This window comes from Polyodon spathula, chromosome 26, assembly GCF_017654505.1.
Source record: "Polyodon spathula isolate WHYD16114869_AA chromosome 26, ASM1765450v1, whole genome shotgun sequence".
NCBI lineage: Eukaryota > Metazoa > Chordata > Actinopteri > Acipenseriformes > Polyodontidae > Polyodon > Polyodon spathula.
In genome coordinates, this window is record NC_054559.1 from 17,164,816 (window position 1) to 17,180,354 (window position 15,539).

At 40.3% G+C, this 15,539-nt stretch overlaps 2 protein-coding genes across 2 annotated transcripts; one reads left to right on the forward strand and one right to left on the reverse strand.

The window, feature by feature from the left end:
• The first annotated feature begins 494 nt into the window (after nt 1-494).
• Nucleotides 495-6,283, forward strand: LOC121301098 (Krueppel-like factor 9). Its single transcript, XM_041230232.1, has 2 exons — nt 495-1,117; nt 5,025-6,283. The coding sequence occupies exons 1-2, from the start codon at nt 649-651 to the stop codon at nt 5,282-5,284; spliced, it is 729 nt and encodes a 242-aa protein (XP_041086166.1). The 5' UTR covers nt 495-648; the 3' UTR covers nt 5,285-6,283.
• Nucleotides 6,284-11,611: 5,328 nt separating this feature from the next.
• Nucleotides 11,612-15,533, reverse strand: LOC121300980 (AP-3 complex subunit delta-1-like). Its single transcript, XM_041230028.1, has 6 exons — nt 15,289-15,533; nt 14,951-15,039; nt 14,557-14,642; nt 14,311-14,432; nt 14,085-14,164; nt 11,612-13,622 (listed from the first exon to the last, which is right to left on the reverse strand). Exons 1-6 carry the CDS (start codon nt 15,494-15,496, stop codon nt 13,524-13,526), a joined length of 684 nt encoding a protein of 227 aa, XP_041085962.1. The 5' UTR covers nt 15,497-15,533; the 3' UTR covers nt 11,612-13,523.
• Between the last annotated feature and the right edge of the window lie 6 nt (nt 15,534-15,539).

Below are 15,539 nucleotides of genomic sequence, written 5' to 3' on the forward strand. Positions count from 1 at the left end.
TGTTATATGTGCGTTTGTGAGTGTGTCACGTGTGTGCCTGTTGGCACTCCCACGCTTTCCGCGCATTTACAGTAATCCCTGTAATGAAGCGCGCTGCATGGACTATCCACGCGTATTTCCTTTTGTTGAAGAAACTGTGTGAACACTAAAACAAACGTAATACCCATACAGCCAATGAGCGAGCTATATTATTAAATTATACATCATTGTTGACATCTAAATAAAAAAAAACACAGCGGGCCGGTTGTGTCTTGTGTGACCTTTTTAGATTGCTTTTGTAAAACAAATCGTAAAACAAACATCAATCTCCAAATCTGTACTCGTGTTAACAACTGACCCACGCACGTCCTTATGTAACACCCCTGCGTCTGTGGAGAAGATATCGGTTCAAACTGCTTAAGTGTCCCCGGCCTCTCCTGTACTCTCCTCCGCGTCACTCGCGTCATGGCGCAATCGGCCCCCGGGAGGAGCGAGTGGGCGTGGGCACCATCGGCTTTTCAGTCGACACAAAGAAAAACTGCCCTTCTTAGCTCAACAGCTACTGGTTTCGGGTTTAATCTAAAGCAGAGAGCGAGAGACATACACAGCACCTCCATAGATATACATACAAATATATTTAAAAAGGTGTTTGGTGGAAGTCCGGGAATAATGTCTGCTTTCGCGTACTCTGATTATTTAGCCGCGGAGTGCCTGGTCTCTATATCCAGCGGCGCTGTGGTGCATACCCCCTCTCCCGGTACCAGCCACCGCCAACAGACAGAGCTCGAAAGTTCAAGCGAGGACAAAGAAGTTAGAGACACGCTGAAAGAAGGAGCCAGCATGCTCGCCGTGGCCGGGATCTTAACCGACCTCCACAGCAAGTTCCGACCCATGTCTGCCTTCTCGGAGAGCAGTAACTCGTCGCTGGGGGACCCGGACGCTTTTTCCTGTGGGGAGAGCGGATACACCACGCTGTCTGATTCCACTACCCCGACCCCCACCCCGACCCCTGGCCAAAGGGGAGAGGGGCGATCAGATACGAAATCGCCAATGAAACGACACCAGTGCACCTTTGACGGATGTGACAAGATCTACGGCAAATCGTCTCACCTGAAAGCGCACATCAGGACACACACAGGTACGCAGACTCGTGCGTTGTTATGTTGTAATTTTATTCTTCCTAACTCCATTTCAAGTGTAATAATATTCGTTTTAAATTAATATAAAGTATTCGCTGTAATTTTTTTTTTAATTACTGGCAGTACAGTACTAATTACACAATTTTATTTCGCTGTAAGTTTGAAGAATGTTCCTGTTTTGGATTCAGTAGGTTTGGTTTTTATAATGAAATCGCGGGTCAGTTAAATGTTAGTTCTTTCTTTCTAACGGAAACAGAGAACTGCGTTTTGTCCGCGACGGGGGAGGGGATAATTCCAAGCATTTTAGTACAATACAAAGTGAACAAAGACAACTGGTATAAACTCTTAGAACAAAAGACATTGAGCAGAATGGAGGAAAAATGTTTAAGGAACTCCACTTCAATTGAACATAAGTGTTGGCGCTTAAGTATTACAATTCGATTATTATTATTATTATTATTATTATTATTATTACTACTACTACTTTATACGTTGCATCTGTTTCAACATTCAGTATCCCCTGACAGTATGTACGTGTGAACACAATTTACTAAATGTTTGCTTTTAAATGAGCTGCATTCATGTTTAATATTGTTAAATTCTACACATACCTTACCAACAGTACTTTTTTCTAATGTAGTGTCATTATGCACTTGTAACATAACCCAACAACGCATTGCTGTAATAAGCTATTAAAATAACGATATTGTAAATGATAAAGCACAATCCACAAGTGGTTTGTGTACAGCAATCCCCAGGCTGCCATGGTGCTGAGTAGCACAATGTGGTACACACGTTGCTTCTATATACTTGCAGGGCGTCTTTCATGCCCTTACTTATCCCAGTATCAAGCATGGGCAGACTTTTTCTGTAGGTGTATGATATATGCTACAATAACAGCACACGTGTATGAGGGACGGGAGGGGACGACTAACGCGTACAACACATAAATATAACCAGTACAATGTTATATATATATATACGTATATCTATACTATATATAATTCCGTATATATATTTATATAATTTCGTATATATCGATCGTGCAAACCTGGGGCGGGCCATATATATAGATGCTTGTTAAGGCCGTTGTACAGTCAGTTGTCTTCATAGTAAGGCTGTTGTTTTTCAATGTTGAACCGGTCTCGCTTTCTGTTGTTATTAAATTAGATTCGTCGTTCTTAATTGTAAACGCCTATATAACTAGCTTTAACTGTATGCCGAAACTACTGTGGGCATTAACACAGTGCAGATATTTTAACATATGCCCGTGTGCTTCGGAAAAAGCCCCCAGCCAACAAATATGACTTGTTTATATATAAATATATATTATATAGATATAATATATAATATATATATATATATATATCTAATATAAAGCTATATATATATATATTATAAAAAAGACTAAGTAAAAGTGAAGTTCTCTTTCTGGAGCAGTTATATGTAATGTACCGCCCTGTTCACTATCATTTCTGAGCCAAACCGCATTTCCACAAATAGTTGCTTTCTCTTGAAAGATGGGAAGGAGCCCTATTCAAAAAACCTCTCCTTTTTAAGTAAAAACACAGTATTTATTTAATTAAATCCCATTTCCACTTACTGAATCAAGTCTACAGTTTATGCTGATTGTTTTAGAGAGGTTTACTTTGCATCACTATCCCAACCCCGATCCAGCGTCACAATAGTTTCCATGTAGGCGGTAGATCTGGGGATCGAGTCTCTAGGCGGATTAGACTGTGCGCTCTCTGTCTATCCCTCTCTGTCTCTCGATCTATATATGTATCTATACACAAATCCCAAAAGATTGAAAACAGTGAACTAGTGACTGGCCCTCGCACAGGAAAAAAAAACAAACAAAAACGCTGATTTTGTGTCAGAGTGGCCTAACTGGGTTGCCAGATGGGCCCATAATTCCGGGGATACTTTAAGACAGGTCAGGGTTTTTCAGCTCGCCTCTCCAAACGGCAATGAGTTTGCTTTATTGAACGTGTAAAGTGAGTTTGAAGTGTTTCTAAACAACTGAATTGCTTTGCTAACTAGTTACTAAAAGCTCACACCTGTCTGGCGACGCGGGAATAACTTCCTGTGCGGATCGTGTCCTCCAGTCAGATCGGTACAGCTCGCTGATTTTGCTGTGTTTGTCTGATTGTGTGTGAAGCAGGAAGACATATTAAACAAAAGTAAACTTAAACACGGGGTCAAAAAAAAAGAGAGTGCGGGCGAGTGCAACATTCTCTATAACGGAGGAATTGTACTCTTTTGCTCGGTATTGTTCACAGTATAACATTGCAAGAAGTACGATTTGAATACATGTTGTTAATATGCTCTCCGGATAGAATCGCCACCGCAATTACACAATTCAACACTATTTTGAGATTCGACTCGTTTGTGGTTTATAAGTAAGTTTAAATATATACCGTGTGTGTGTCTCTCTCTCTCTCTCTCTCTCTCTCTCTCTCTCTCTCTCTCTCTCTCTCTCTCTCTCTCTCTCTATATATATATATATATATATATATATATATATATATATATATATATATATATATATATATATATATATATATGAGAGAGAGATTGTGTCGTTGTTGAAGTGGTACAGTACTGCTTCTCTCACAAGAACAATTTCTTTTAAAACTACAAATGGATAGTCAAATATCTAATTAAACCTCTGACACTTTTCTGTTTAGGGGTCATAAACCTAACAGGCTGGCACTTCTCAAAGGGCGGGCAGCAGTGGGCTTCACACAGCCTGGGAGAGAGAGGCAGGCAAAGCTTTGTTAAGGAAGCTGGGGGCCAGTGAAGCGGGTCATGCGTTGAATGGGTTAATTGCAAATCGTTACAGAGAACGAATAGGAGAGAGGATGTTAGTGAATAGGGATCAAAACACAAATCTAGTTAAAAAATAGTAATGAAAATTTGCAACAATCATTCTGCTACATAAATCCACGTGTTGCCTGCAGATCGTACCCTTTGGGGGGGTAATTGAAAATCAGTAGAAGACAGATGAGCCATTGTTGAAGAAGGGCACGGCTATCTGTTGCAGACTGGCATCTCCGGCAGTGAACATGTGCCTCTCTCACAGCCAGGGCTTATCGCTGCATGTCTGGGCACAAGCTTAGTGGAAGCACCCCTTCATCCCTGCACCTGGACCCCAGTCTCTGAGCTGCTGGGAGAGGGGGGACAGGAGGCAGGCAGATGGACGGGTCTGTCTCTGCAATGCAGGGGACATCTGTAGCTATTGTTTAATAAAAATAAGGCAACTGTATTTTATAATTTCATGCATGGCCTGTATTTATTGTAACGCTCGCACATGAATCTTGAAACGAAGCCACGTTGGTTTTGTCACTTGTCCCTCTTGTAGATCTTTATACTTCAGACAATGTATAAAGAATCCTGGAGGTTCTGATTCTTCACTGCCCTGGGGGTCCAGTATAGAGACTGCATGCAGTTACACACGAAGCGTGTGAACTAAAGCTAGGGCAGTTACGATTGGAATGCTGCAATTCGGAGTTCATTGCAATGACATTGGAATTAGAAGTATGCCATATAATTGATTGATCACAGTTCAATTACGCATTTGACGTCATCATTATTCTTGAATTTTCTAGCAAGTTCTATAACGCGTTGCTGTATTTGTACCTGTGATTATTGCTGGGTTATTTAGAATGGAGTAAACATGTCAATGTAGGTAGTTGTTTTATGTTACTTTTTTAATGTAATTGTGTTTATAATTGTAATTACTGCAGCATAATTATAACTAATTATAATTGAACAACATAGCATTGTCATTGTAATTTCAGTGAACAATTCTGCTGTAATTATAATTCTGATTGACCTCAAATCAGGTGTAAACCTCTTTATTTCTGTTCTTCTAATTACTACTATTTTTTTTTTTTTTTTTAGGAGAGCGCCCTTTCCCATGCACCTGGCCGGCCTGTGCCAAGAAGTTTGCCCGTTCGGACGAGCTTGCCCGACACACGCGCACCCACACCGGGGAGAAGAAGTTCCCGTGCCCGCTGTGCGAGAAACGCTTCATGCGGAGCGACCACCTGATCAAGCACGCCCGCCGCCACCCCCACTTCCACCCCAGCATGATCCCCCGGGCCGGCAGCCGCAGCATGTCCCCCACGGGCTCCCTGCCCAGCCCCACCGCCTTCCTGTAGGCAGGACCCAGCCCCCCACAAAGCAAACTAGAGCCCTTCAAGAACATCACCCATGGTCCACCTGGAAAACAAATTTTAAAAGAAGCAGCAGCGTGTTTGAAATGCATTTCCTCCCTTTTGAGCAATACTGCGTGTGTGGGGCGGGGTGTCTGGTGAAACCCCTGTAAAGTTTATTAGCAAAACCCCTTTCTTATCCTCGGTATGTGGATGTACTAGAGAACTGGATGTGAATCTAGGTGGTGTTCATCTAGCTCAAGCTCTGGTAGCAGGCGCTCCCTCCTGCGCCTCCTCTTAGATTGGCAGGGTTTGGTTGACTAGAGCTTGCTGGTTTGTGTTGTCCAATCCGATTCAAACAGAGAGCTGCAATCTTTGTACTTGATCTAAAACCGCTTGTAAATATGAATGCAGGGCTCTCTCGCACCCTGGGGCCTCTGTGGGACTCCACAGTATAGAAATCTGGTGTGCACGCAAAGGAAGTCCATTCTGATTGCATCCTGAATAACTGACACACATTCACCCTCGGCCTCTCCGCTCCCAATTTGGTTGAAATGTTTTTCTGCATGCGAGAAAGTAGTTTTAAAATTGGAAAAAAGGAAGCAGCGGTGTCTTTCAACCTCAGGCACTGTGCTGGCTTTTGTTAAATTTGTAGTTGAATTATTGGCAGTGGCTTATCCCCACTCTCTCGTGGGATAAACGTCTCTGAGACTGGTAGAGTTCCAGCCCTCTGGTCAAGCTATTGGGTCTTTCCAGATCAGAGGGTTGTGGGGGTGGGGGTGGCCCTGCATTCTTTTCAACAGAAACTGAGCCTTGAGTGAGGCTGTGCAGTAAGCCTGAGTGAGGGGCTGGTCCATTTCGAACCAAACAGCCTTTTAGAAGCAAATAAACTAAACTAATAATTCCAGCTTTCCTGAGGCCCTTTCAAAAAAAGAAGAGAGAATGAACGGCTATTCAAATAGAAATAAGTGAACCTGTTCATCCAGCCACCTTTTTGACAAGATTTGTTTTTAATTTTGTTAAAATTCTAACATTAGAACACAAGACCAACGTTTCTATTTTAGTGCTGCTGATTGAGCGTCTAAAGCTATGGATAAACTTATAGCCGTGTGGTCAGAGTGCGCTACCTAGTGGTCAGAGCTAGAACAGCATTCCCCTCTTTGCAAATGTTAATACTGAATACTACGAATATGCATGCTGGCCAGGGAACCCCTCCCCCCTGTGCTGCAGACTGGACTGGCCCCACATTCTGCCCATGGTTTTGTTTATATTGAATCCGCTTATCCAAGGCTCAGTTAGGCAGGTTAGAAAGGTTAGTGATGTGCCTGTTTCGACATTCCTCTTATTTACATAGAACCTCTAGTGTCTCAGGGTCTGATGCTGTATGCAGAGTTACATACTAATATGCACAGAGCATGTAGCATGTACTGTAACAATAAGTGTGTGCACATATATATATATATATATATATATATATATATATATATATATATATATATATATATATATATATATATATATATATGTGTGTGTGTGTGTGTGTGTGTGTGTGTGTGTGTGTATATGTATATATATATATATATGTGTGTGTATGATATATATATATATATATTATGTATATATATATATGTGTATAGTATATATATATATATATATATATATATATATATATATATATATATATATATATATATATATATATATATAATATATATATATATATATATATATATATATATATATGTATATGTATATAATGTGTGTAGGTGTGTGCACATTTTCCTCAGTGCAGATCTCCAGATAAGCTTATAGCTTCTCCTGTTATCGTAGTCCTTATATTAGGGTAATGCATATTCCTTCTCTGTTTCTTAACTAAATTGTAAATCTCTGCAAAGATTTAGAAATCGAAAAGCAGTTTCAGGTGTTATAAATTATGGTGTGTTTTTTTTTTTTTTTTTTTTTAAAACAATACCTCAACTCAACAGCAAAAGCCTTAAATATTTTATTTAAAATATTTAAGCAATTATATATCAGCACATTAACAATATTGCACATATTTCTGTTTATTTCGTTTTTTTAATAAAGCTACCTGTTTCACGTTACTCCTCATGCAGAAGCACTCCAGGGTTAAGCTTTCACACTACTAAGATATAAATCGGAGGGGATAGAAGTAAGACTCTCATTGCATAGCGGTTTGATCCATTCCTGGTTATACTATGAGTTTAATAAGACACACCTGAGCTTGTTACCTGTACACTGCAGCTTGTAGTAAAACCTGGAATGGGTGAAACCGCTATGCAGTGGAAGTCTTATTTACAACCCTGATTATAGCAGGTGGATTGAAAGCCATCCTGCCCCCTGGATTAGGATTCAAGACGTAGAAAATATCCAGGGTTTGAGATTCTCTACGTTGTGGTGAACTTTTGAAATAGTTTGAGCTTGTTGTAATGTTACGTTTGCTAGTAAAACAAGGGGAGTACGTTGCATCAGTTGAGTTTCAGGGATTCAAAACGGGAACGCTGCCACGGAGCAGTCTGGGCCGCTCTGAATGTTACCGCGTGCTTAAAAATGCAGAAAACCCAGACTGGATCAATCGCTCTGCAGCGGGAGTCTAATATCCCGAACGCTACTTTAAATGCATGGATTTATGCTACTATTTTATTTATTTTGTATTATTATTATTATTATTATTATTAGCAATAAACTGATTAGCGGAAGGAGCTGTGTGAAAGATAGAAACTAGTGTCACTTTTAAAACTAAATAAATAAAAGGAAAAACAAACCTGTGGGTAGCTGGGAGGTTTTTTTTGTTTTGTTTTTTATATATATATAATTAGAAACAACTTGAGTCCCATTAACCCAATATTGAGTACTGTCCTTGTTTTATAAAAGCATAACTTTTATACTTCTTATAAAATGGCAAGACTTGGAGGGAGCAATCTGATTCGCTAACAAGTGTTCCAATCTATGCAAATATGTCACTATCCCGGCACAGCTTGGAACTTTCAGAACCATTATTCCTGGGTCACTTGACAACCCATTCATTTGGCTGTGCGGCTGTACTTACTTAATTCCAAAGCCTTATTCCCATATTCCCGTTGTTCCTTGCAGTCGGCGGGCCCTCCCGCTTTTCAGACTTTTACTGTACGTTAGTACTTGCACAAAAGAATACAAAAAAAACTTCAGAAGGGATTGTTTGTTAGGTGCTGACCTGTTGTGTTATTCTGGTCTCTGTTGTAAGTTTGTTTGCAAATATCTGTGTTGTTCTGGCTCCACACATTCTGTGTTTTTTTTGACGTTTTGCTGCTTTAAATGGGAGGTGTTTTCTGAAGCCATATTTCAAAACTGGTCTCTCCTTTATTGAATTTTTTAAAATTTCTGTACATGTAATTGAGAATGCTTTACCGTCCCAGCTGTGTAAAGACGGAAAAACAGCTGTGTGTGTTATTCAGCCACTACCTATACACGTGTTACTATTCTCGGTTCAGAATGAGAATCGGTCACTTTTCTGCTTTTGTTTCATATGAATCAGTTTGGAGACAGTAAGAATTTTGATGTGTGTTTTGTTTAATCTATTATTATTATTATTATTTATTATTATTATTATTATTATTATTATTATTATTATTATTGTTTTGTTGTTGTCAGAGCTGTCTGTCTCAAACTGCAGTATCCTTTTTATTTACCATTTCCACACAGTTGCAGAATGCAGTGTGTTCTGTTTGTTTGTATTTAAGTATTTAAATTTTTTACAGTTTTCATTAAATGTTCAATGTCTACGAAGCAATGTTCCAGGTACTAAGTGGACGACACAGTCCTGACAAATTCAACTATCAGAACATTGTGAAATCTGTTTGCTCTTTATCCCTCTAATATACCGTAGGCATTTGGCAAACTGCTGGCAGTTGCTTTAATTACTAAAGTGTCGTCACCAGGATAGGGGGTCCTATTGTATTGGTGATTGAGAGAATCGGTCCGGGATTCATGTCCAGTGAATTGAGTGTTTATTAAAGAATAATGGCTGTATTTTCAAAATTTTCACTCCTAGAAACAAACGGCTTGAGGCGCTCAAAGAGAACTCGGATTATTTGACTCGGATGTCTGATAAAAATTTAAAAGGGTGCTTTTTTTTTTTTTTTTTTTTTTTTTAAGAGGAAGTAGGAGTTAAAGACTGAAGCAAACTCTGAAACCATGACCCATGTTATCTATTTTTAGCTTGAAGTAGCATTGAAGAGAACACTAAGTTTAATAACACACTGCCTCCTCCTGTGCATTTCATGTACTGCAGGTATTGGTGAACACGGACAGGATCTCCTGTTTGCGATGAATATACTATAGTGTGCTGGGAGACGGGAATGTCTTCAATCCAGTTTGAACAGTTCCAGGTTTTACCTTGAGCTTAAGTTTGTCCTGATGGTTTTGCCTAATTAAGTTCCGGTGTGGGTAATTAGTAAACCCTGGAATGGTTCAAACTGCTCTGCTACAGGGAGTCTTACTTGCACCCCTGCAGCTGCTCGAGTTAAAAGACACATGCACTAAGAGCAGCAAAGACTGTACATTCGCTCCAGCCAGTAAGAAGTTCTGAGCTCTAATCAAATGCAATAACAAAAATGTGTTGAACAAGTAGATCAGCTTCTGTACTTCCCTGGGATCCTCTGTTCTGTTTAATTGACTTCATTCCCATCCGTGTTTTGTGTTGTGCTTCAATCACATTTCGTTTGAGTGTCTGCACAAACCCTGTGCTTGTGTCAGAGTTCAACATAGACATTGCTCGCTGTACAAGAAGTTGTTTTTTTTCTGATATTAGCTTGTCATGGTGTAAATATGTGTGTCTGAATTGGTCTTGCTGGATTTATGATTGGATTTAATTGTGTCTGATTCTTTTAAAGAATATTAATAAAAAAAGTATACAAAATTCTTGGTTGGAGTAACTGATTCAAAGACTGTTTGTCTTTCATGAATGTATTTATGTATGCATTACCTTATATATTATATATACGATGCCTACAGAAAGTCTACACCCCGTTTCAAATTTTTCACCTTTTGTTGCCTTATAGCCTGGAATTTGAAAGGCATTAAAAGTGTTTTTTTTTTCCATTTATCTACACATTCTACCACACAACTTCCAAGTGAAAAAAAAAAATATTCTAGAAATTTGTAGAAATTTTTTTAAAAATAAAAACTGAAATGGCTTGGTTGGATAAGTGTCCACCCCCTGTAACAGCAATTGTAAATTAGCTCAGGTGTAACCAATCGCCTTCAAAATCAAACACCAAGTTAAGTAGCCTCCACCTGTGTTAAATTGTAGTGATTCACATGATTTCAGGAAAAATAAAGCAGTTATTGTGGGTTCCCTCTGCTGGGTGGTGCATTTCAAAGCAAAGACTCAACCATGAGCACAAAGGTGCTTTCAAAAGAACTCTGGGACAAAGTTGTTGAAAGGCACAGATCAGGGGATGGGTATAACAAAAATACCAAGAGGCAAATGGCAACTTTGCAAGAGCTACAGGCTTTTATTGCCAAGAATTGTGAAAACATGTGCATGTGGTAACAATATCCCAAGCACTCCACAAATCTGGCCTGTATGGTAGGGTGGCAAGAAGGAAGCCATTGCTCAAGGAAGCCCACCTTGAATCCCGCTTGAAGTATGCAAAAAAACACTCGGGAGATTCTAAAGCCATGTGGCAAAAAGGTTTGTGGTCTGATGAAACTAAAATGGAACTTTCTGGCCACATGCAAAGCCTTATGTTTGGTACAAACCCAACACTGCGCATCACCCAAAGAACACCATCCCTACTGTGAAGCATGGTGGTGGCAGCATCATGTTATGGGGATGTTTCTCATCAGCAGGGACTGGGGCACTTGACAGGATAGAAGGGAAATGAATGGAGCAAAGTACAGAGAAGTCCTTGAGGAAAACCTGCTGCCCTCTGCAAAAAAGCTGAAACTGGGACAGAAGTTCACCTTTCAGCATGACAATGACCCAAAGCTACACTGGAGTGGCTAAGGAACAAAAAAGTAAAACATCCTCGAGTGGCCCAGTCAGAGCCCCGACTCACAGCTGTAATTGCTGCCAAAGGTGCTTCTACCAAGTATTAACTCAGGGGGGTGGAGACTTATCCAATTATGATCTTTCAGTTTTATATAGATATATATCTATATCTATATATACGCTCAATAAAAACTTTCTCCCTTAACAGTGTGGAGTATGGTGTGCAGCTGTAGTGCAGAGTGGATGTTTCTATACCCAGTCCTGGAAAAGTAACACATTACAAATCTCTTTAAATAAATACATAAAGAAATAAAAGGCTAAAAGCACAGACAACTGGGTGGTTGTTTTAATTCTTATATTTTTATTCATTCATCTTGATACACAAAACCAAAAAATACAGCAGCCTGTCACATTTTATTATCGTAAAGGGAATGTGGACAACAAATTATTACCAATTATATAATAACACATCATACAGTTCAAAATGTATAGAGTCACCACACAGGATTCTGGAATAGAGAAAAAAACAAACTCTAGAGCCTAAAATGAGAGGAGTATCCATCGACGGAACATCACTATGAATTACCAGCGTAGACAAAACTTAAGACGTTTGTGTTTGCTAGTTTTATTATGTAGTTCTTCATTTTAAGAGACGTTTATCCACACAGCTGACTGAATCTCCCTTTTCCAACACACACACACGCCCCACTCTCCCTAACCCCACACACAAGGAAATACAACATTTTCAACAGCAACTGCCACTGTGCAGACAGAGCTCTGCTGAAGGCATCAACAAAACAGGAGCATGTCTTATTTTTTTACAATGGTAATGAGATTGTCCAGTGATATTACTGCTAGATGGGTTTCATCCACACCTTTCTACTACCGCGGTGACAGAAGCTATTAATACACACCCAACTGAATCTGCTTCCAGTTGTGGAATTCAAAAAGGCAGTCAGCATGTCTTAACATCTAAAAGCACTGCAACGCAGTCACAGATAACCAGGAGGCATATTTCCACTGCAAATCAATGATACAGGACTTACAGATCAGGTCTTTAAGGCAGGTTTTAGTGCACACCATGATAATCATACCACAAGAATACTTTGGAAACTGATACCATGCTGGGCGCCTAACCCTGCCCGACTCCAGACAGAGTCACTAATGAGTGGGCAGTCCTGGTCCTGGAGCGGGTTGTGTTTTCTATCAGAAACCCTTTCCAACCCAGACCCGCTCCCCCAGGGAGCGTCTAACAACGTACCACACTCAAAACAGAACCCTTTAAATAAAAAAAAACACATAATACAAAAAAAAAAAAAAACAGGAATGGGTGGACAACGATTACATCTTCAGAGATCCCATCCAGTCCACACAACCCCCAGGACGAGATCGCTTGATGTTAACCAGTGTTTGACTACGGAGGCAATCTGAATCCATTTAGTTAAAACCAGGACTGCCACTCACAAAACCTGTTTTTCCCATAGATACAACCCCTTATGACGCTGAATGAAAGCCCTAATAATTCTCGGCTGGCTATTTACAGTGAGGGAGAGTTGGGTATCTTAAGGCTATCCCTGTTGCTCTGTAATCCCAGATCACAGTACAGCATTCCAGTTATCAGTTTACACAGATATACAGATCAGGTAACAGGTAGTGTGTATGCCAGGTTTGTCTGCAAAAAATAAGGATTTAAAGACAGATCTGTATCTATTCAAGCAAGATGCACTTTATTAAAAGAGCTGTCAATTTGTCTTAGAAAGATGACAAAAACACCACCAATGGATTATTTCTTTTTTTTTTTTTTAATACTCTAGGACAGGCATTGCTTAGATTTCTGTGTTGCTTGCTTGGGAGTGTTACAGATATGGATACAAGGCCAGGAAAGAAAAAAAGAAAGAGAGAAATCTGGGGGTGTGACAAAATACAAACTAAAAAATAACCTGGGTTGGAAAAGGTTTGACATCCAGAGAAAAGCACGAAAAAACAAACAAAAAAAACTCTTTAAAACATACAAATTGAGAATGTTGAAAGTGCAAGGGCTGTGTCAATAAAGTGAAGCGCCTGCCTGCCACAGTGCATGCGCGTGGGGAGAGGGGAGCCTGCCACAGTGCATGCGCGTGGGGAGAGGGGAGCCTGCCACAGTGCATGCGCGTGGGGAGAGGGGAGCAGGTCTGGTGTTGTTTTGTTTTAGTGCCTTTTTCTTTGATTTTTGTTTTTTAGAAGTTTTTGAAGTTGCAGAATTCAAAAAGAGAATCAGCATGTCCCAGCAAATGTCATCTTGATTTCATCCAGCACGTTGCTCAGGAGGGTCGGCTCGTCACATTTTCCATCAATGGACACAGTCTTGTCCCCCTGCAAGAAATAAAAAGTATTATATATATATATATATATATATATATATATATATATATATATATATATATATATATATATAGCAGACCCTGGTATTGATGTGATACAGCCTTCCAAAAATAAATTTGTATCAGATAGCTAGTACCAAATATGAGTCATTGATCTGCAACAGTCAGTGCTCTTAGCCACAAAAAGTTTGTCAGTCAGTATTGCTGACACAGATCATTTCAAGGTCCTATATAAACATAGCTGTTACCCCTACCCCTTTCACAAACCACGATCAACACTAACCTTGGACTATCTAAATAAAGTCAAACAAGGTCATCCCAGTTGCAAAACACTGCTTGTTAAACAAAGGGAAGTACTATGGAATTTCGATGGAGCGCAGCCACCCTGTGATAATGTTTGGAATGAGGCTCCCAGTTCGTTGACAGCAGGGGTGTGGCTCTGATTGGCACTTACCGTTTTCACTAGAAGACACACGTGATGCCCCTGGATAGAGCGGCTGTACATCGATGAGCACGAGTCGATCCGCTCCACCACTGCAAACGGGAAAACAAACTACACTTCAATCTCCCTTTCTTGAGCGAGGACAGCAAGCTGACCTGCGTCCGTAACTCTTAAAAACAGCGCGACGCTAAAGGGAACCTTTCACTCCAGCCTTCCTCGCGCTCTCCGCAGCTCATACCTGAGAAGTGGTGGTGGAAGCAGATCTTTGCAAGGAGGTGGTGAAAGGGCATGGTTACTCCTTCCAGTTTCAAAGAGTTCATCTTCAGTTCAGCAGACTCCAACAACTTAGCAAAAGCATCGCTGGGGAGAGAGGGAAATATAATTTAAAAAAAAGAAAAATAATAATAATTTTTAACTTTTTTTTTTTTTTTTACATTTGCGCTCTTTCAATGGCTACAGAGGAGCAGCTAGGCATGCTACTAACCTGTAACAGGGCGTTGTGATCAGGTACGACGTGCATGTGAACAGCAGTTTGAAATCAAGTTTTTCATGAGATGATCCGTCTTCTGTCTGTTTAAAAAACAAAAAGCAGCAGCAAACGAATAATCACTTTTTTTTTTTGCTTTGCTGTGCACCATAAAAACTACTTAAACAAGTGCTCTTGGTGTCTCCATAGTATTTGATCGTTTAGAGAGTGTAGATCTGTACTATTTAAAACAGAATACAAGTTATGACATTTTGAACCGTTTTGAACACTGTTGTGGACATACTAACAGTGTGGACTGTCTAGATTAGGAATGATTTTTGCTGCTGATTTCTGGTCTAGCTACACAGTGATCAGAAGACCTGCAGTGTTGCGGCCGCACTGCTGTGCTCACCTTCACGATGAAGGTCAGGGTTCCTTTCAGTTTCTGAGGCATGATGATGCTCTGGACGGTGAACACAAAGCGGGCCTCGTTCGAGACACCTGAGAGGAGAAACACACACTGCTCTTACCAACAGTACAGTGCACCCAGATACCGCACACAGTGGAATAAAAGAAACGCCATCAATTCAATGTTCTTTTAATTTCTTGGAAGATGCATCTAATCTAGAACTAACACTCCTACCTCGCTTGTATTATATTCTTATTAGAATTACTTTTATTGTCTTTTCTTTAAATTGAACATTAAGACAAACGCAGGGAAGTACCCCGCCCCTGGGCTCCCTCTCGTACCTGGGGGCAGCTGGAAGGGCACTGCAATGCCGTCGTGCATGCTGGCTCCATCAGGCCGCACCAGCTTGGCGTTGAGAGAGTCCATCACGTTGAACTCCATGGACTTGAGGAAGCTGCTGCCCTTGTTCTCAAAGATGACTGACACGACCACCTGACTGCCGTCCTGCAGGTTCCCCTGGATATCACACACCTGCAGAGAACCAATCATATCACACGACTGGCAAGGACAGGCCAATCACATCACATGACTG